Source organism: Daktulosphaira vitifoliae, unplaced genomic scaffold (genome assembly GCF_025091365.1).
Source record: "Daktulosphaira vitifoliae isolate Bord-2020 unplaced genomic scaffold, ASM2509136v1 Scaffold_1, whole genome shotgun sequence".
Lineage (NCBI taxonomy): Eukaryota > Metazoa > Arthropoda > Insecta > Hemiptera > Phylloxeridae > Daktulosphaira > Daktulosphaira vitifoliae.
The window spans coordinates 21,869,116-21,889,998 of NW_026099572.1; the positions used below are offsets into that span (position 1 = coordinate 21,869,116).

General features: G+C 40.4%; 1 protein-coding gene across 1 annotated transcript; it reads left to right on the forward strand.

Moving 5' to 3' along the window:
* The first annotated feature begins 300 nt into the window (after nt 1–300).
* On the forward strand, nt 301–19,888 carry LOC126896986 (homeobox protein SIX6-like). Its single transcript, XM_050670288.1, has 2 exons — nt 301–2,103; nt 18,651–19,888. The coding sequence occupies exons 1-2, from the start codon at nt 1,409–1,411 to the stop codon at nt 18,913–18,915; spliced, it is 960 nt and encodes a 319-aa protein (XP_050526245.1). The 5' UTR covers nt 301–1,408; the 3' UTR covers nt 18,916–19,888.
* The last annotated feature ends 995 nt before the right edge of the window (nt 19,889–20,883 follow it).

The window sequence follows — 20,883 nt, forward strand, 5'->3', positions numbered from 1 at the left end:
CAAATCATATAAATTATAATATATTTTATTAAAATGTTAAAAAATTATATAACTGCAATTATGTACCATAATTCATAAAATGTAGCATGTTTATATTAGCGGGATATAAGAGATAAGAGCAAAAAATAATTTTATTTAAATAAATGAAAAACGACATTTTAGTATTTCAATAAATATATATTTATTAAAATACTAAATAAGATTATAATCTTATTTATGAATTAATATTTAATGACGCGAAATAAATTTAAAATTCTAAGCAAACATATTTTTATGTTAAAGTCAATTTTTACCATCTTATTTTCAATAGGCGACAATAGAATAAAAGATGGGCATCCTTATGCCCTCTCCTAGGATCCGCTACTAATTTTAATTAGGAATGTGAAGTTGATTGTTGAATATTGTTCAATTTGTACTTAGTATTTACTTATTACAATTTTGTGCGTTCCGTCCTGTATAGGTACATCAATTACTAACTTATTGGAAAAATGTTTTAGGCGACGCTCGATTGGTTCCCTAAGAGGTGCCGAACGAGTCCTCTTACACCCCCTCACTCGTATCCCTGATTAATGTGCATGTATATGAATGCATAAATACACGTGTGCAAATATAGAACAATGACCTAGAGAATAAAAATCGAGCCGCTCGTCGATTCATTGTCGGGTGTTCTCTTTGATAAACAAGCTGATCGGTAAGTGCGTGATTTATTTAACTATAATAATAAAGTGAGCGATGATGATGATAATAATAACAACAACGGATGCGGATAGTGATGAGACAGCGGCGGTAGGGGAAAGATGTGGCATCCGTAAGGGTGTGGCGGCTAAGTCAACGAAAACATTATCATAGCTCCACTACGGTGGCGGTGCAGCGGCGCGCAGATAGGTGTGGTTGAACGGCTACCGAACGGTTTTTGTTTGTGGAAATCCCCACCCGAGTATCAATCACTGCAGTGCCCGCACTGTAACCTATACGGGGCTCACGGGATACGCCCGCGCCGGATTGGCGGTAGCCATGGCGACGAACGGCTAATCATGGGCGGAGCGATACCCCGGGCGACCTTACACGATGCCGCGCGCGATACCCCGTATACTAGTATCAACCGGTCAACGATATTACGATGATCTGACGCAAACGATACCCGGACGAAAAAATATATTATTATATTATACACACACCCGTGCACGCGGCCGTATGCGACGCACTTTCGACGTTATCTCAGCACACGCATATGCCAAGTCCAATCGTCTTGTGATCTATAGGAGTACATTTTATCAGTGCGTACCGTATCGTTCCAGTGCCTGCGTTGTGTAAAAATCGTTTTGTTGAAAATCTCGCACAGATACAGCCGACTTCGAACGGTGCAGGTTTTTTCATTTGACCGTTGCGTTTACAGTGGAATGTAGTGATGGCATTGGGCATATCTTCGACGCCGACGGATTCGTCGGGACGGGGATCGCCGGTGAGCCCCATCAGCCCGATTACGCCGCTACCCACGCGGCTGGCGCCCATGCCCATGGTGCCCAATCCCATGTTTGGTTTGCCCATGTTGAACTTTAGCGTTTCACAAGTGGCTAGCGTATGCGAGACTCTAGAAGAGAGCGGCGACATCGAACGGCTGGCTAGATTCTTGTGGTCACTGCCCGTGGCCCATCCCAACATCGTCGAACTCAACAAAAACGAAGCCGTCCTTAGAGCGCGGGCCATCGTGTCGTTCCACAGCGGTAATTACCGAGACATGTACACGATACTGGAACACCACAAATTCACCAAGGACTCTCACGGCAAACTACAAGCCATGTGGCTGGAGGCCCATTATCAAGAAGCGGAAAAATTGAGGGGTAGGCCTTTGGGGCCCGTCGACAAATACCGAGTCCGTAAGAAGTTTCCACTGCCTCGTACCATTTGGGACGGCGAACAGAAAACGCATTGTTTTAAGGAGCGCACAAGAAGTTTGCTACGAGAGTGGTACCTTCAAGATCCATACCCGAATCCAACCAAGAAGAAAGAACTCGCTCAAGCCACCGGTCTCACGCCTACTCAAGTAGGAAATTGGTTTAAAAACCGAAGGCAACGGGATAGAGCGGCTGCTGCCAAAAACAGGTAAGTCCATTCATAATTATGAATTTTTTAGACCCCAGTATAATTGTTCTTTACGCAAATTGTTTTAATATTAAACCCATGGTATAGTAATAGTTTCTGTGTAATTTATAACCACATGAAAAAGTTGTCCGAGCTAAATTCTAATAGATGCCTAATTAATAAACCTGTCCAAAAACAGAATACTACGAGATCAAACACTTTTTAGATGAAATTAAAAAATAATCGTGCTATTGGATGAAACTAAATAAATATTCTACTTAAATTTTATAATATTGCCATAGAAATTAGAAATTATTCAAAAGTAAATACTCTTATAATAATTATTTTTGGAACCATAATTATAATTCATCATTAATAATGGTATTAATTTTTACTTTAAAAAATTATTTTTTGTGGAAGATTACACAAAATTGAAATAAATTTTTTACTTAAAAAATAATTGTTAAACTAAACTTTTTATTTTGTAAAAATTGAAACAAAAAAAAAAACAATATGGAATATTTCATGTAGAAAATACATATTTATACTTAAAATAACGACGTTTTCCTAAAAATAATTATTATTTAATAATGAAATCATTATATTATTAATATTGTTTTAAAAATATTAATTTAAAACTTTTTTAATTTCTCTAAATACATTTTAAATTTAGTTTAAATCGTCCAACTACCTAATAAAACTTCTGAATATAACTACTTATTTTAAATTCATATATACATAAAATAATAAAAATATTTTCACATGATTTACCATATTATAATTTAAACTATCGAAAACCGGTTCTATAGTTTTTTTTTTCAATCATAATTAATTATATAAACAACTTTTTAATTATGGTGATATAATTTAGAATATTTGTTCAGAACAAAAAAAAAAACATACTTCAGAAACGATTATTTGAAATTCAAAAAATGTTTTGTGTACATTTTTTCATCTTAATTAGTTCAATTCAGCTGATAATATTTTTTAATTTTTATTACATGCATTATAAATGTAAGGAATGAAAACTATCACAGCCGACAATCTGTGCATTTACAAACCCTTAAATAACACATCAGTACGATATTAGTATAATTATCATACTAATATTTGTTTAATAAATGTTAATTTATCATCTGTTGTTATTAATTATTCAAGAAAAAGTGATAAATTAACGTTTAAATAAATCTAAAATCGCATAAATAAATAAGCTTTACTACATGACAAATACAATAAACCTTGTGACCAATTTCCAATATAACGTGTTAAACTTTAAATTTATTATAAAAGGTTTTAACGATAATTTTTTTTACCGATTTTTTTGTTTCCATTAAGTTTATTTTAATATTATACTATAACTGTTTTCTCCATTTCACGAAATTTACAAGTATCGAGTCGAGACACTTTGAAAGCAGATAGACGATTTTCGAATGGAAACGTGTAATATTATAATTGATGTTAAAAATCAAAATGATATTTCATATTAATGTAAAGCAGTTGAAATGTTTCATACTTTCATGTAAATATCATAAGTTTTTACCCGAGAAGCCAAAAATGCTCCAAGTCCACTTTTATAAAATTTCTCTCTTTGGCATATTACCAATTTAGAAATTTACCTATTTTCATTTTGATTGTCCGGTGCAAATTTTCAAAAATATCAAGTAACTAAATTAACAGTTTTAGTAGCCACACGAGGAAAAAATTGTTGTTTTCTTCTTCTCCCGAAAAGTAAAAATAACGTAATTGGACTCTGTCATGTTCATTTCTATTTAATAAGACGGTATGTTTTATGTAACATGTATCAAATTATCGAAATGTTAACATCAAAATGTGCACTAACTGTGCCATTTAAACTTTAACTCTGCGACAATTTTATTACTGACATTAATTATAATCTAAAATATAAATTACACGTTTACGCTATTGTGCCATTATAACAATGAAAAGGCGACTCATAATATTACTTTTACGACACGCGCAGTGTTGTCTTGTGATTTATCATCAATACTGAAGTATTGAAATATTGTAGTTATATGCGCGTAGTTGGAGTCATTAAAGTTTTAAAGCTTTTAAATTTCTGAACGCGAATAAGAGAGAATCTAGCGATGATATTAAACGCCTCGCTAATGAAAGTTAAAAATCATTTTTCCGAGTAAAGTTCACTTGTTCGGCTTAAGTAACACTCTTGTGCAATACATAACTGATTTAATAACAGATGTCAGATAAACGATTCCGTTTGTCGCACACTGTTGTCTCAGTCCATGCAACAGAAATAACAGTGACGATTTTATCATTGGCGTCACTTTTTTTTTTCGCTTCGAGTAAAACGGCACATCGACACATAAATAATATGACAGGCTCAGCAGACCTCACACGGGACAGATCGCACCCGAAAGATTTCTGAAGAATATCCAACTAAACCGTGAGAATCATCACGGTCATGAGCGTTATGATATTTAATACTCATAGTTTTCAGTGTGCGTCAGTGTCTCACGTGTATATATCCTTTTGTTTTTGGCCCCTACGCATCGTCTGCAACGCGCGGTGTTTGTTCAGGACGATTCGACCGGGCTATTGATTTCACTAAACATCACTATCCCAACATGCAGCCACCGAGTGGGTAAAAAAAAAAATATATACTGCACCGATAAAGCGCATACATGTTGTACCTAAATGTATGTATGTGTACAACGAATGATCGCGTCCCGGCCGCGTACAACATTTTCAAACGAGTGTACCCTATCGGCCGGTGTAATACTATTTAAGCGTCTATGATTGACAAAAACGTATTTGGCGTGCACGCGCCGGCCCTGTAATTTTTCGTTCTTTGGGCCAAAGCTACTGCGGATCGTTCGCTATTGTCCCTCGACGTAGCGCAAACGTTATCGGCGAACCGATCGAACGGCACGTAGAGAGTGTAGCGCAGCAGCTGCCCTCGGGGGTGTCAAATTCTGCGTTCATTTTCAATATGCTTATATTATACTACATAAAATACAAAAGTAGTAATAATGGTGCGAATATAATACGGACGCGTGTTTAATCCCAAAAGGCGCACACACGTTTACCTATCTGTTGTTATTATATCGGCAGCGAATATTAGTATAATAATAAACGTTAGGGAGGAAACGCAACAGTATATTATATAAGTATAATGCTCGTGCAGATTTGATTAAACGATAAAATTTGTGAACGATTACGTGAACAATGCTTGTGCTCAAGTTCAAATAACGTTTAAACAGTACGCGTTTTGATCGGCGTCGCAGATATTTTGTTTGCTTTCGAATATTTTTACAACGACGGCGCGTAGCCGACAGGTAAATAATTGTGTAAGACAAGTAGCCTGTGCGAGTCGTATCAAATTTTCTAGTTTGCGGCGGTCGGATAGTAAACTTTCTTTTTGACGTGGACATACCAAAAGTTAACACGTAGTGTCAATAACAGTACGCGGTCACAGATTTAGTCTTTGATCGTCTCGCCGAAACGCGGTCGTATAGTATTACTGTGTAAATTATCATATTCCGAGGTACCTTTTAGGTGTATCGTTCAGCTACCATATTTACTGTTAATTATGTGAATTAATATGTGTTGTCGTATCCATTTCAAAAACGTCGACCGGTCTTACGAAATCTAACTTGCATCCGGTCAAACCGCCCGGCCAATTGTTGTGTTGAACTGTTTTTGGGTAAATCTCATGGAAATAAACAAATATTTTCTTCGATTAGGAAACTTTTCTCGGGTTGAATTACTTCTAGAACCTATCCGGTTGCCGTGTCAAGTATTGTACACGGAAACATTGTTATTATTTCAGCCGTCGTTATTTGCGCGCGTTGTTTCCAGTCGGCCGACGTTCCGATCATATTTTACATTACATTATTGTGTATTCGGTCAGACGTGCTCGGACGGTCGCGCGCAGTCCGTCTGTCGTCGGCAGTGCTTAGTCCGACAACGTGTATGTGCTGTGCGGTGAGCCCATTATGCATATGCACTGTCCCTTGTTATAGCTTTATATATATATATACACGCGCTATAATACTTAATGCGCAACAGTGCCGTGTGTTTTACTGCGGAAAGCCTCTGTACCGCAAGGCTGAAACGGACGACGGCTTAGGGTGTCCGGTTACTGATCCAAGAACAGCACGCAACAAGTCTGTCCCGTTTACACGACTCATTGAGTCGAGTATTCCATTAAACGTCCGGCCGGCGGTATCGCGGCAAACGTATTTTCTGCCGTGTGCATTATTCACGTACAAAGTAATGGAAATATTAATAAGGCAAACCGGTCGACTCTGTGTCCTGTATGACGGCGTGTAACCCTATACCCGCTCGCGCGATATCATTAGCGTGCCGCGATTATTGCCAGTCGGCTAACCTGGCGATGCTCGTTTTCTGTGCACTATCGCATGTGTCGTGTAGGTCCATGCAACAGCTGTAGTTTACTTTTAAGAGGTGTCTCGAAGCGTTTGTGCGTGTAGGGTCGTCTCGTACGTCCGTATGCGAAGGATCAATGAGAGGTGGTACGTGCACGGGGAAAGCGCTGTACCCGCGACATATGCGTCTTGTCAAAATACGCACACACACGGGCGCGGGCGCCTATAAATTATACGTTTGGTTTGCTGCTGTTCCCGGTGACATAACACTTTAATGTGTTTAAAAGACGTCCCTGCGTCATTTCTCCGTCCCAGTGCGTCGGAAAACGGCCGCATCGTTGGTGGCCGTTAAAACGTTATTAGTACCGCGCGGCGACGGGTATGGCGTCCCAAAGTGACAACATTGTTTTAGCGTTGACGCGTCCCGGACACGAAAAAAAATGTTCTAAACTTAGCGCATCACTTAACCGCGACCGAGGAAAACCGATACCCACATTTGTTCGATAATAATTATAGCACTCGACATGCATTATTAATGTATTATTTCTGGCGTCCCTAATCCTCAAAACAAATTTCAACGCATAACGTCCGGCGTTGAATTATCTTTTTCAATAAGAAACCATACGCCGACATTTGCATAACACAACTGGTTCGCGCGTCGCACTCGAGACACTGATCTACTCTGACGGTAAAATTGCGGATTATACGTTTTTTATAATCGACGATGAATATTTTTTTGTTCAAATCGGCGTACTCGCGAAACAAGACCGCGTCCACTGCAAGATCGAATGACACACCGTATATCCTATGTACGGCGACCATGAAAAACAGCTTATTCTCTGGATTATCTTTTTTCGAAAATAACACGTACTTTTCTATTATGTTTATTTTCAATTCTGAGCGAATAATAATTTTGTGTACGTTTTACGAATTAATAACGGTGTCTGTGTTCATACCCTAACGAGTTCACTCACATTCTAAAATAAACGGGCAACACGATATGCTCGTTACGATAAATTGTGTTTCACAAGCGTTTTATTGAAATATCAGCGTATACATTATACATTTCACAGTATACATTTCAACTGCACTGTCACCTGGGCCTTTGACGAGGAATCGCGCGCCGGGCGGTCGTCGTCCGGCCGCGGTAATTAGCCTGCACGCTGTGCCGAACCCGTTTTCGTCGAGCGGTTCCAGGGTGTCTGGTCACCATAGGGGATGCCATGCGAACCTACACGGGTATCATGTCGGATCGCATTACACGGGCATTGTAGTAAAAAAACAGAGCCCCGCATTTGTCGTCTGCGTGTAAAGCGTTTTTTAAGTGCGCGAGCGTCACGGATACTGTTGAATTGTTGTCGAACGGCCTGCTGCGTGTCGTGCGGTAGTGGTAGCCGTCTGTCGATCGACTAGCCGGAGGAGGATCGTTTTACCTGCGAGGCCAATGCGCCAGCACAATGCCTTTGTAATTATCCCGCGCGTATATGTCTACGGGGTGCGTCGCGTTATCTTTGCGACACATCAGTGCGGAAACCGTCGAATTTCGTCCAGTGCACAAGAGCACTGCACTAGACTTTGTCGAGATTGCATCGGGCGCCGCGCACTTCCGCCGGGTCATCTGGATAATAAAAAACCGAACGAGTCTGTGGGTTTCTGGCGGCGGCGTTTCGAGTTACACATACGGTCCAGCCGGTTTGCGGTCAATGCGGTAGCTTTGTGTAAAAAAATAAGAAACGTTGGAAAGACGACGCGAGGAAAAAATAGTATTTCGGCCGCACGTTCTGTGTCATACGATAGCTGCATTAGCCGCATCGGTGTTGTCATTAGTTGTCACCGGTGGACCGTCTTAGGCGCGTTGGTATATACGACGGCCAGTGCCAAACGTGTGTCGTTCGTTGAAACGGCGAGAGCACCACACAATATACTCGTTTTTTTTTTTTTTATCGTCTCGCTACTACCATTTATCTTCGGTTTTACGCGAAATAAAGGCGTCGTACGGGTTTCCTGAACTATTTGACCCGACCGGAAAAATATTGTGCTCCGACGGTGTTCATCACGACTGTTTTCGTTCGCGTTCACCGAGTTAGAAAAACGGCGTTTGGAATAATTTTGTCACTCGGAAAAACGTGTTGCCGTCGTCCGGTGGCGCAGCAGTAGTCGCCACCGATATATCGTACGGGTAAAGGTCGCGGGAAAGTGTTTAGCGGTCTCACATGAATGCAATGTGCCGTTTTCGTGGGTGACGAGACCGCGCGAGGGGTGGAGATATCGGCGGCGCAAACTTACCGAAGCAAAGTATTTGCCGAAAAGCGATTCCGAGCGGACGTTAATGATTCGCCGGAGGAGCACATCGGTGTCGAGCATTTCGGTATCACAGTGCGCACAAGAGGGCGACAATGGTGTTTTCGAGGTGAAGTGCACGCGATTGACGACGACCGGTAGCAACGGGAAGAGTCGTGCCACTCGACACGGGTCGTCGTGTAATACACGTGCAAACGACGAATATAAACAGCAGTAACGCGGAATCCGGCAAAGTCATTAACAAGGGGCGGCACAAATAAAGAGACGGTGGAAACGACGACGCTTTGTGCACACACGGCGCTCGAGTGTTTGTCAAATAGAGCGCCGTTAAATTTTAATTGTGTCTTCGGCATTGTCATTATTGTATTGTTTGTGCCGTTTCCCTGACGGACGAACATTCGAGAGAAACGCCAGAGATTTCCCTAGGAGGAGTGCGTGTGGTGTATCAATCAGCGCCATCGCGATCCCTTGAAATCCTGTCGAGTCGACTGTAAGCCTCGACGTTGTTGCGCGCCGTCCAAAAGACGTACCGATTTCTCGATGCGTTTACAGAGAAATTTCCTTTACTCGACGGATTTCAAAGGAAACATCAAACGGTCGATTCATAACATAACAAGCTCCTCGCTGCGACCGTCACGCTCGTGTCCCTTTGAGAAAAGGTTTTTATTTATTTTTTTTAATAAACGCGCACAAACTTGCAGTCTGCTTCTGCCGCCGTTTAATCGATTCGGGCGCACTCCGTCACTTTGAATAATCCGTTTTTTTAACAATTTCGATACGATTGGGGAGATGTTGTTGTTGTTGACGACGACGACCGTCGTGTAAACGACTGCGGACGAAAGAAAGGAAAATTCGGATTTATTGGCGACCGGTACGTTGCTGTCGATCGTCTCGCTATTAAACAAATTGCCGTTTGAATTCTCAATTGCCGCGTGTCAGTGAATTATAATTAACGCGGAACGCATTACTTTGGATGACGTTTGAAATTTCCAGCCGACCGTTTGTCACCCACTTAAAATTTTTAACGTTGTTTGTAATGTTTCTACTAGTAGTGCTGCCTGGACGAGGGCGCGTTGCAGGTGCGCGCAGCCCGTGGTTATTTTTTTGTTGATTTTATCATCGTGTAAGTTGTACACAATGGCGGCGATACGCGTATCGTGACAATCTATCGGCGGCAATCGTACGACTTACCTTGACCATAATGATGCCCTGCTGGCGACACGAGAGACGTGTAAAAACACTCGAACACACGGCGGCGGTGTGAATATATTTCGGGTAGATGTTTTTTTATCGGCAGACCGAGGGGGGGGGGACAATACGCGTATTTGTGTGTAACTTGCCAAGTCGACCGTTGCCACCATGCCGATACATGGGCGTGACCGAGTTGTGTCATCGTGTTCTCCCCGTCACACTGATTACGCGCTTACGACAATAATTATCGCACCCCTTTTCGGGGCGGATAATGATAATAATAATATTAGCGCAGCGCAAAGTAATCATAATGTATAATATAATATGCGCAAACTATAATAGACCGGCGGGTATTTTGTGAAAAATGAATAATGATAATAATAAAGTGGTACATAATATATATTTTGGACGGTCGCGGTCTAGTGCATTGTTAAATTATATTTAATGACGTCCGTACAAAGTCAATTTTACACGATGAACACATTTCGGTATCATACAGAAACGAGGTAGATACCAGTTGGTGTGCCTATACTTACACGATTTACGTTTAGAGTTGTCCGTAAACTTTTTTTTTAATATTTTGTTTTTACTCGAGCGTTGTTAACTGTCCGAGGCGGTTGATAATTTATTATGAGCAAAACAATTACGCTCGACGAATAAAAATATATTGCCCAAGTACACGTTTATCAATGTTATCATAAAACCTAATTGGTGTACTACTACGGATTTTATGACGAACACGAGTGGTTCGTTTCCTAACGTCTGTACCCCGTCAAGATTACAATTGACCTGTCATACTTTCGTCGGGATCTTGAAACGTAAAATTATCATTGACTTTAAACTGAAAATTATTCCGTCGGCATGAGACATTTTTTTTTTGTTAGCAAAAACTATGTCATTGGAAATTTAGCGGCGTGCAATGTTTTTACAAGTGAAAAGTGTAAAATATCAGTAAAAGTGTAAAAGCAGTAGACGAACGTGTCGATTATTTCTCACGCTATTAACGTACATCTACTTAAATTTATTTTCAACAAACATTTAACTTCCGCGAAAATCGCGTGCAGTACTCGTCGTACTCGTGACTGTCATAATAATAATTATTCACCATCATCGGGTCTCCTATGCTCAACTCGTATTCGGCTACGTGCTGCCAACGATTTCACCGGAGATCGGTCGCCGCCACCCGCAACGTTATGAAAACGATTAGACGGCCGTCCGTTTGTTTATAAATATATTGATTGGGGAGGTGCGGCTATTGTGTTCGGGATGAATGATGTTGTTCGTTCGAGGTGACAAAGAGAAAAATTACTCGAAGAAGATGGTAGTGCCCCTAGTGGTTTAGAGCCCCGCAGCGGCATCGGCCAATACACCACATGTAATAGACAAAACTAAAAAAACGACTAAACTGTTTTAAAAAAAAAAAAAAAAAAACAATAATGAACTTCAATTCATTTACTTTGGGGATAACGCATCCGCCACCGCTGATGAATACATCAATCAGTTAACCCGATGCAGTCGAACTCCAAGCGGCTACATAGTCATGGCTTCGGTATGTGCAGAGTAAGTGCACCGCATCGCTCAACCCGACACCCTCGGACGGGTAATTGAGTCGTCAACCCAAACGATTCATTAGCACATATATATATATATATATTTTTTTACGGTAAAAGAGAAAAATGGTAAATTAATAGCGCCGGAGGAAGGTGTGTAATATTATGAGCGACGGTGCCCAGATGTCTACGTCGAAATGGAAAAAGAGGAGTACGTGTGCGTTCTGTAATACAAATGGAAGAAATAATCATTCCTTACGGTGTGTGTGTAGCCGGTCGGGGAAAATTACCAATTACCGAGTATCGAGTTCCGCCGGGTCAAAGTATGTACATGTGTTAATCGGAGTCGGTAAGGCGAATCGGATACGATGATGTTTTTCTTTTGGGGCCAGCGCGTTTTAAGGCACCGACTTGTGCGTATGTCAGACTTGTCGACGCGATGGAAACGTGCGGATCTTCACCGTGCCGTTATCACATTTCTCGTGTTTTAGTAGCTCTCTAATGATACACAACGTCCAATGCGTTCGCGATTCTCTTTGAAACCATAGACTCCTTTGTTCGGCAGTCACCACCGCCGGCATTGTGTGTTTGTTACGGAAAACCTAATTACAGCGGTTCGTCTTTTGGCGGCCGCCCCTTAATAATAATAATGCCCGTGCTCCCCACGTCCTTTTGTAGCGTTCCGTCGCAAGGGGTGGTCCAAGTTAGCGGTAATATCTTGTGTACGTTCACGCGAACCTCGTTACCTATAAAGTTGTGCACGAGCGAAAAAAGATATTCCAAACAAGTGCCAATGGGGAAACATGTACATTTCGAATATCGTGAATAATTAACCAGAAGATATTTACAAATAAAAAACGAGACAATAGCCGATTCGAGAATTGTCAGCACGACGTTTCCAATTAGGTTGTCTGTCGTCATTTGAGTTTCTACCTTTGAAATAACACAGCAGTTTGTCATCGAGCTTTGTTTTTCGATGATTTTTTTTATCAACCCACTACGCCCCCGCTATGGACGGTCGTTTGAGGGCGAGGGACTGAAATCAGATGAACAACAACGATTTGTTTACACGCGAAATTCAAATCCAATTTCCTGCTACGGATCACAAGGGTATACGATGTCGGCCGTTGATCAGGTCGATTTTTTGTCCTACAGGATTATCTTGTTTGCATGCACATTGTGTGTACTTTGACGGAGAAGAGAAAAAGGAGGCGTATATTACCGTATTGTTATTAGTTTGGCGATCGATTCGGTTCCCTTCTGGTTGCATTCACTCCTATTTAATCACTACCGCCGTCTCTTGCAGTGAATTTACAAATGCGCATTTGCACCCGGACACATATTTTGTTATTATTAAACGTCTTCGATCATTAGCCGCCTTACGATTTGCGCTCGTCCGTCACGAGCCTTTGTGCGGTAATATTAATCAGTTTAATAATCGAACGTCACAAATGATTGCTGACACGCTACGCATAACACAACGTTTCTCGTTTGAAACGCGATGGAATAGTGTGCTTCGCGTTTTTTGCGGTTTTTTTTTTAACAGAAAGACGAGGTCTGTCTGTTTTACCACTAGCACGTGAAATGCACGCCGCTACTCTTTACGAGACTATTACGAGTGCTTTAATTGGATTTCGAGGTCTTCATCTGGCTCCATCAATCCTTCGCTATAGCATATTGACGAACAGGTATAACCGAGTGGAGTAATTAGAAGGTAATTTGTCAATTAACAGGCCGCGTGTTATAGTATTGCCGAAGCGGCAGTTTTTTAATATACTTAATCTTGCGGTCGTACGAACCGGTTGTGTGCACCACCTTACCCGACGCGGACACAACTCGAGTTGTTGAACATTAACACGGAATCGTATTAATGTTTGGTTAATCAATGTAACAACATTATGAGTGTGTTACAAAATAGTTGGTACCAAAATTGAACACAGTAATAATTACCGTAGGGATAATTAATTATCCTTGTAGCGTAATTTAACGAGTAATTTATTTTGACGGTATGGACAATTTCATTACTTGGAATGTGTGGTACACGAACGTCCCAAGTATATATTAAAAAATAAACAGCCGTACATTGAAAACGTTTGGTTGTTACGACGATCGAATACAAGTTGATGCGTGAACCCGAGTTGACATTTAATACTCAATAATTAACATAAAGGGTTATTATAATAGAAATGCACATAATACGGTTTACGAAACGTCCCGGGACATTGTATTGTAATGCGAATGGGGAGAATGTAACGTTATAAGTACACCGCTGTAAACTCATAGAATTTTACAATAACGCAACATATTGTATTTGCATAAAATTATTGCAGATACGTTGTGTCGTTCCCTCGCCGAACTCCGCAGAAACATTTCCGCTAAAAAATAAATTCAACAATGAAATAAATCCGCCCACTATAATTTACGAATAAACTCAACACTAAAAGGATTCAACACACGTAAGCAACAAAAATAAACGCGTGTACTGTGTGTCAAATTAGAAATTTCCACAAGCTCAAATATCGTTATAATGAAAAATTGAAATTGAAAAACTACAAAATATGCAATTGTATTTTGATGTGTTATATAAAAAATTAACCGATATTATAAACTTTTTCCTAAAGTAAAAATGATACAAAAAAGCAGCCATATAATTGTGTTATACTGGCGATACTTTTTTTTTGTGGCTAGGAAAACGTCGATTGCTTACGAGAAGGGTGAAGGTTTTAATTGTTTTTACTGTACACGGTACAAGCCAAAGCGTATTAATAAACCGGGCCGAATGAAAAATGAAAGGGGAAAGTCCATTTTCGCAAGTTAATAACGATTGATATTACATTTTAGGTTGGGCATCGTTTTCTCGTTTTGTGCCACAGTAATACTGTATACTTTTAAATCAACAATATTGAATTTGAAACGGTTCGTCTGGAAAGTCGATTCCGAGCTGGGGACAAAAGACGCGGTGATGAATCCTACGACTCGGAACAAATTTAAGGACAATGCAAAAAGAAAATGAGCGGATAAAAAAATGAAAAAAAAACACGATAAAATGAAATAATACGAGGGGAGTTGTGCGGAGCGTACGTGAGTCGAACGTTACCGTGTTGTTGATTTGAATAACGAGTATTATGTATAGAATCAAATTGGTTATTTATTTTGCCCTCTTTAGGCACACAAAGTCAATTTAGACAGGTTTCTGGCGAATGCGTGTGTGTGTGTGTGTACGTTCGTTTATTATGTGTGTACAACAAATCTGTCGTTTCTTTGATCTCAATAACTTCTTTGTAAGAACTTCCAAGCCGAAGTACTTTTAAAGTTCCGCGTTTAATGCTGTCGTCGGTGTGCAAATTGGGGTTTTATGTTGGCAAATAAAGAATATTTTATTGGTGACACGAGGTCGAACACGAGTCGACAGTTTTGTACTCGGAGAGTTTAGCGCCACTTGAAGCGGTTCGACGGGAAATTCTATTGGAAACGGTCATTTTCCATTCATTGTTTCCACGTTCGGAGCATGATGTACTGGACGCGACATTAAAAAAAAAAAACGATTTAGTTTGCCCGATTGGTCTGCGCGATCCGAGATGATAATAGACCACACGGCGGAACAATGAGATCTGTCGGAGATGTTGTCTACACAAGGAGCAGTTTTACTTGTTGTGTTTTCGTGTGTTATTTTCGGTTTGAATGAAACGAAGCAAAAATGGCGCACCTATCTGACCGAGAAGATCTGGCGAAATCATACGGGGAACGTGATACGGGTGTGTGTGCGCGTTTACCCGGCCGGGATGGCACCGGTAACTGGTTTTCTCCTTGAAACACACGCCGATGACGACCGCCGGAAGTATTATGTCGAGTCCAGTTTTTATCGAGTACACACAACAAAGCAACCATATATTATACGGTCACAAAAGCCAGATGAAACAACAGCGGGAAAAATATCGAATTACCCAACGCGGCTTATTGCAAAATAGCGTATTTGCCATGTGATGTTCTCTCTGTTGCACACACTTTTGCAGTGTGTCCCTAACCTAATGTCTGTCTGTCTGTCTGCCTATACAACATTTGCTACGGCACGTTGCACACGCGGGTTACCCGAAAATCAAATGCGCGTAAATTTCGATTTGTGCTCGGCCAACAACAATGTGGCGCCGTTCACCTTACCCTTGTGCGGTAAGGTGTGTGTTTTCGGCAGCCTCTTGACCGATAAGCTAAAAGGCGCCACAAAAACAACACGGACTTGTTTATATGAACACGCGTCTTGTGCTACGACCCCAAAAAACTCGGCAAGGACGTTACAAAACAAACTCGTCGAGTATCTTTTTAAAACCGCCGCGTACCACCACCTCGTACGGTCGATGCCATCGCCTTGCAGTGTGCGTTCGACTCCGGCAAAATAGAATAATTTCTGTACGAGAGAACCGTGGGATTAGCCGCCCCCGTATTTTTTATATATACACTTCACTTTTACACAAACAGCAGAGTGTGTACACACGAAAATAGTAGTAGCACATGTATCGTATTACCAAACTGCCCGCGTAATAGGTTTTTTCCTTTAAATCGCCAATGGGCGTCGGTGGTTTTTTTAGTAGAGTCAATCGAAAATCCACCCCTCTTTGCCGCCGATTTTATTACCTTTTTGTTTATCATTTTACAAAGTCTCGATAAGTAGCTCGTACCAGTTTTGTCTTGTCGAAATATGTAGCAATTCATTTTAAGTATTTCTTGTGACATTTCGATATTTGACCGCAGCAGATATCCATTTAAGGAACACACGATTTTTGTTTGCTCTCCAAGTATTTCCAGAAACAACTCGGTAATGGAGACCGGAGGTTTAGTTAGTTTGACTGGTACTCGACATTTTTTTTTCCTCCGCCCAGATAATTTTCTCTTGACGTACACCGCCGGAGTGGGTTCTGCTTAGCTCCGATGGCGCCTCTAATTTGCGCAAGTCATCGGATTATATAAAAATAAATATTGGTTTCACTGTTGGCATAGTAGTCTAGTAGGATCGAAATTAAAACTGGTCCGGGCTCGTCCAGACCCAACACGAATCGTTAATTACACGGTACGTTTATTTGAAAGTGTATCGCGTATGAAACACATTAAAACGTCTACTATTCCGATAGTTTACAGCGATTGAACGCGCGTGCTATTTATACTGATATTTCAACGCAATCAAATCACGCGGTCTTATGTGGTGTCTATGCGCATAGTGGTAAAATAGCCTATGAAACCGTCTCCAGTCGTGTCCGAAGAGAGTGTACCTGTTTTGTAGTAGAGAGCATTGTTTGTGGATGCTTAGGAATTTCCGGGCCGACTTGGCCAAAAACACGACGACACGATGGCGACGGTATTTTACCAGGCGGTTGAAGAAAACCGTCAATGTCATCGTCATTAAATAAACATGGCACCGGTTACAGTGGCGACGGAGTCATTAAATTGTCAAGTGTACTAGGTGGGCGGACACTCGAGGAGAGGTAGGGGTCTGGTGAAGGTTGAGCTGACACACACACATACACACACACGCGCGCAGAAATGTAAAACGCCTACCGGCAACAACGTTATTATATGGCGTGTGTATGGAAAAAATCGACAAGAAATCAAGTCGGTGTATTGCAATTACCGAGTCCACCCAAAGCTAATATCTAGAAACGGACTAAAAAAATCACACTGCGTACACGACGGCTTGTGTTATTTATTATCGCTACACTCGTCATTACGCATTGTTACTGAATCGCATGTACACAACACGATTGTTAAAAAAAAAACCGTTTCCTTACCACCCTCCCCCGTCATTCAGTGGCTGTCGCCGACCGCGTTCTTGTTCCCTTGGTCTCAAAACGCCCCGAGGTACTAGTCGTCTACGAGTCGATTACGTTGCGAGTTTTCCAACGATAACATGAAAGTATACTCGAGTTTATTAAAGTTCTGAACGGACGTTCCAATCTACTCGGAAGATCACAGAGTAATTTCTCCTCGTCCGATTGTCTTTGACGAAACGGACTGCACTTCTTGAATATCGAATCATGTTTTAACGTATGCGTTTGTGTGTGCCGAGCAAATAGAGCATGCATAAGACGTACGCCTACCCTAAGACGAAGAGGGGAGGGGGATGTTTTTGTACGGCCGATTAGGCTTCGTCGTCCAAGTCGACGGGGTCGCGAGCGATTAAAGAGGGCGAGGGCGCTGCCGCCGTTGCACATTCAAAAGACCGTTAACAGGATAAAAGAGAAAACACGGGCCGTGAAATATGCCAGTGAGATTCGACGGGAAATGGCGTGTGTCGATGGGAAATGCTTTACGGCAGATGGTGTGAAATCGACTTGTTACAAGATTAACCGCATTAAAAGTTTATAGAACGAAACGCGATTAACAATTATCACTGCGTTTGTGTCGACTACACTCCATTGCTCCGGTCAAACAGATGTTTGGTCGTCTCGTTGATTTTACACTGTGCAGTAATAGATCGCCGCGACCAACAAGTGAAATTCGATCTAACTCGGTCTCTAAACAAATTAGAAGACATTCAGTGTCGTCGCTGTTCTGACACCGAATTGAAATTGCAGTTTTCTCTTTTTAAGCTCGTTGCGTTATCGCGTTAAAAGTTCATGCGCGGGAGGTGAATCGCCGCGCTAAATAATGGTGATATTTTTTAACTGCAGTGTTGACATACCTGCATCGTGTGAACGGTACTTTGTGGTTAATAACCAGCCCGANTGCAGTGTTGACATACCCGCATCGTGTGAACGGTACTTTGTGGTTAATAACCGGACCGGTCGCTGTTGTAATAATAAAGCGCGTGGGCCTTTTAAATTGAACCGATTGTGTTCGTATTAAACGTGATTAGTGTGTGTATCGGTAGCCACAAGGGGACGACTACCTTTCAAACAAAAACGCTGTTCTTTATTGTAAAATTTGTCCTCGGGTCATTTCCCCCGTACCATTGTCGTTTATATCCGCAAAAAAATTATCTCGACAACGGGGTATGGGTTATTGACGTCTAATGGATATGACCGTGTAACTGAGTTGTGGTATTGTTGTCGCGCGATAACATTCGGTGGTGACATTCGATTGTGCTATGCGTTATGAGCTTTGTAAAAAAAAGAAAAAAATGATTATTTTCATATCGTTGTATTTATTGGAATGTTTTTCTGTTTTGTAGAATGCAACAGCAACAACTAGCCGCCCAGCTGGTACATTCTGGTGGCCGTCATCTCAACTTGAGGAGGTCCATGTCACCGGGAGCTCTGAGCACTACGGATTCCGATTCCAGCATTAGTTTGGGCGCCCCTTCGCCCGGCCCTCCCCCGGCCTTGCATTCCATGACGCCTCAGCTTATGTCGGTGGATCCGCCACGCATAGGGCTCACCAATCCATCGACTTGCACGTTGCCGCAACCGCTGGCTCTGCACAGACCGTTTACGTGATACAGCCCGACTCACCCGCCCATCAGCGGTTGGTGATGTCCGTCATAAAAAAATGCCACGAAGAAGAAAACTTTTGAAAATATTTTCACGTGTTTATTTGTTTGTTTGAAATCGGCCAAGTCAAACTGAAAAAGTCGTCTCGCTTAAAAATTTATGTGATACTGTTGCGTGGAATACCGCGAGTTACACTTCTTATGAATTTATTCGAAAAACATACAATGTGGTCTGTTTTTTTAATCTATCCATTGATTTGATATTTATTCGTACTTATAAGGTGTTTTAAGTGTATTTTTGTCTAGTAATTTCGATCGAGAACGGTATGTACATGACAATGCATTATACTGAAGGCTCACGATTATTTAGTATAATTAATAGTGAAAATATACTTATCGATTGTACTCATTGATATAATTACTGTTGTTGTTTATCTAGAGATGAAATGTTTTAGATAATATTACTACCCACCTATTTTATATTATTCAACGCCTGTACCTCGACGCTATATGATTATTATTGTATTATAAATAGTTTACATAGGTTATAATTTTGTAAATATCAAATATTGATTTTAGTATTTATGTTTATAAACGCGGTGCAATTAACATTGATTTAGTGTTGTACATATAATTTCCTTATCTATATTATAAATATATTTACCTTTATATATAAAAATGTATGTACACGTAGTGGTAGCTAATAATATATATTTATTGTGTTTTAATAATAATGATATTATTATATTGTGTAAAAATCGAAAACATGCAAAAAATTCTATATATTTTTTCCATAATCATTACGGCTCGCTATCGATATAACTTACAACTGTATGTAAACTTGAGTAGCAAGTATAATTTTTTTCTTGCCGTGTTGTATAATGAGCCACGTAGTGTTGTTTTGAATCTGTTACGACTACTAATCGAATTGTTTGTACTGAACATAACGGAAATATATATTATTATTAATTGTTTGTTAATTGTTATTTGTTTTGATTATTAGACCCTTTCGCAGTGCGAACCAATAGAGCTATTGATTCGACATGCAAATTTTTATTCGGCCGGCCAAAAGGTCACCTTAAAAGATGTGTGGTCGGATGATCACGTGCGTGTTTAAAAATATACGGCGGCTGGTGTACAATGAGTTTAGGTTTGAGTGACACCCCTTAAATAAGTCACACATAAACGATACACTATAATGTGTCGGTACGTGATTTATTCGTGAACCAACGGATTACCTACTCGTCCTGCCGGTCTCGTACATATCACTCATAAATGTACAGGATAATAATAACACAGCATTGTGGTTATTTAATTTTTCTGGAAGATTATAATACTTTCCTTGTCACTTGTTTGAAGGAACGTGCGGCACTCCGTGCTACCTATACAGAACAGTCGGGTATTGGGTTAAAAAACACAATACTCGTAAAGTAGTCGCACAGATATGTTTCGAATGAAACGAAAACAAAAACTAACTCGAACGTGAGATCCGTTCAATATCTTTGGAAATTGATCGTCAGGTATATTTGTTGAACCGGAAATGAACTTTTCTATTTTAAAAAATCGTGTCTTGCGTAAACTAATCCGATCATTTAGAAGTTAAATTACTCTGATAGGTAGTAACTATATATATATGTGTGTGTTTAAGTTAGTAGTGAAAATTGTTTAATAAATTGAAAACCCGAAATATTGTCGGTCTGTTGATGTTGATATTTAAATAAAGAGACGCTCATAGTCTTCTATTGAGTTCATATTTCTTATTAAAACATGACGCCGTGGACGAATTTTAACTATTTATCGATGAATTATCGTTTTTAGTGATAGTGTTAGAAGTATAATTATATTATATTTTAATAGTTAATCAGTACTCGTGATTTTACTGTTTTGGTGACCGTATATAAAACATATTTATAATAATGGATAAACGAATCTCCAGTGAGTTAATAATAACCGGTAACCTACAAAAAGACTAGTT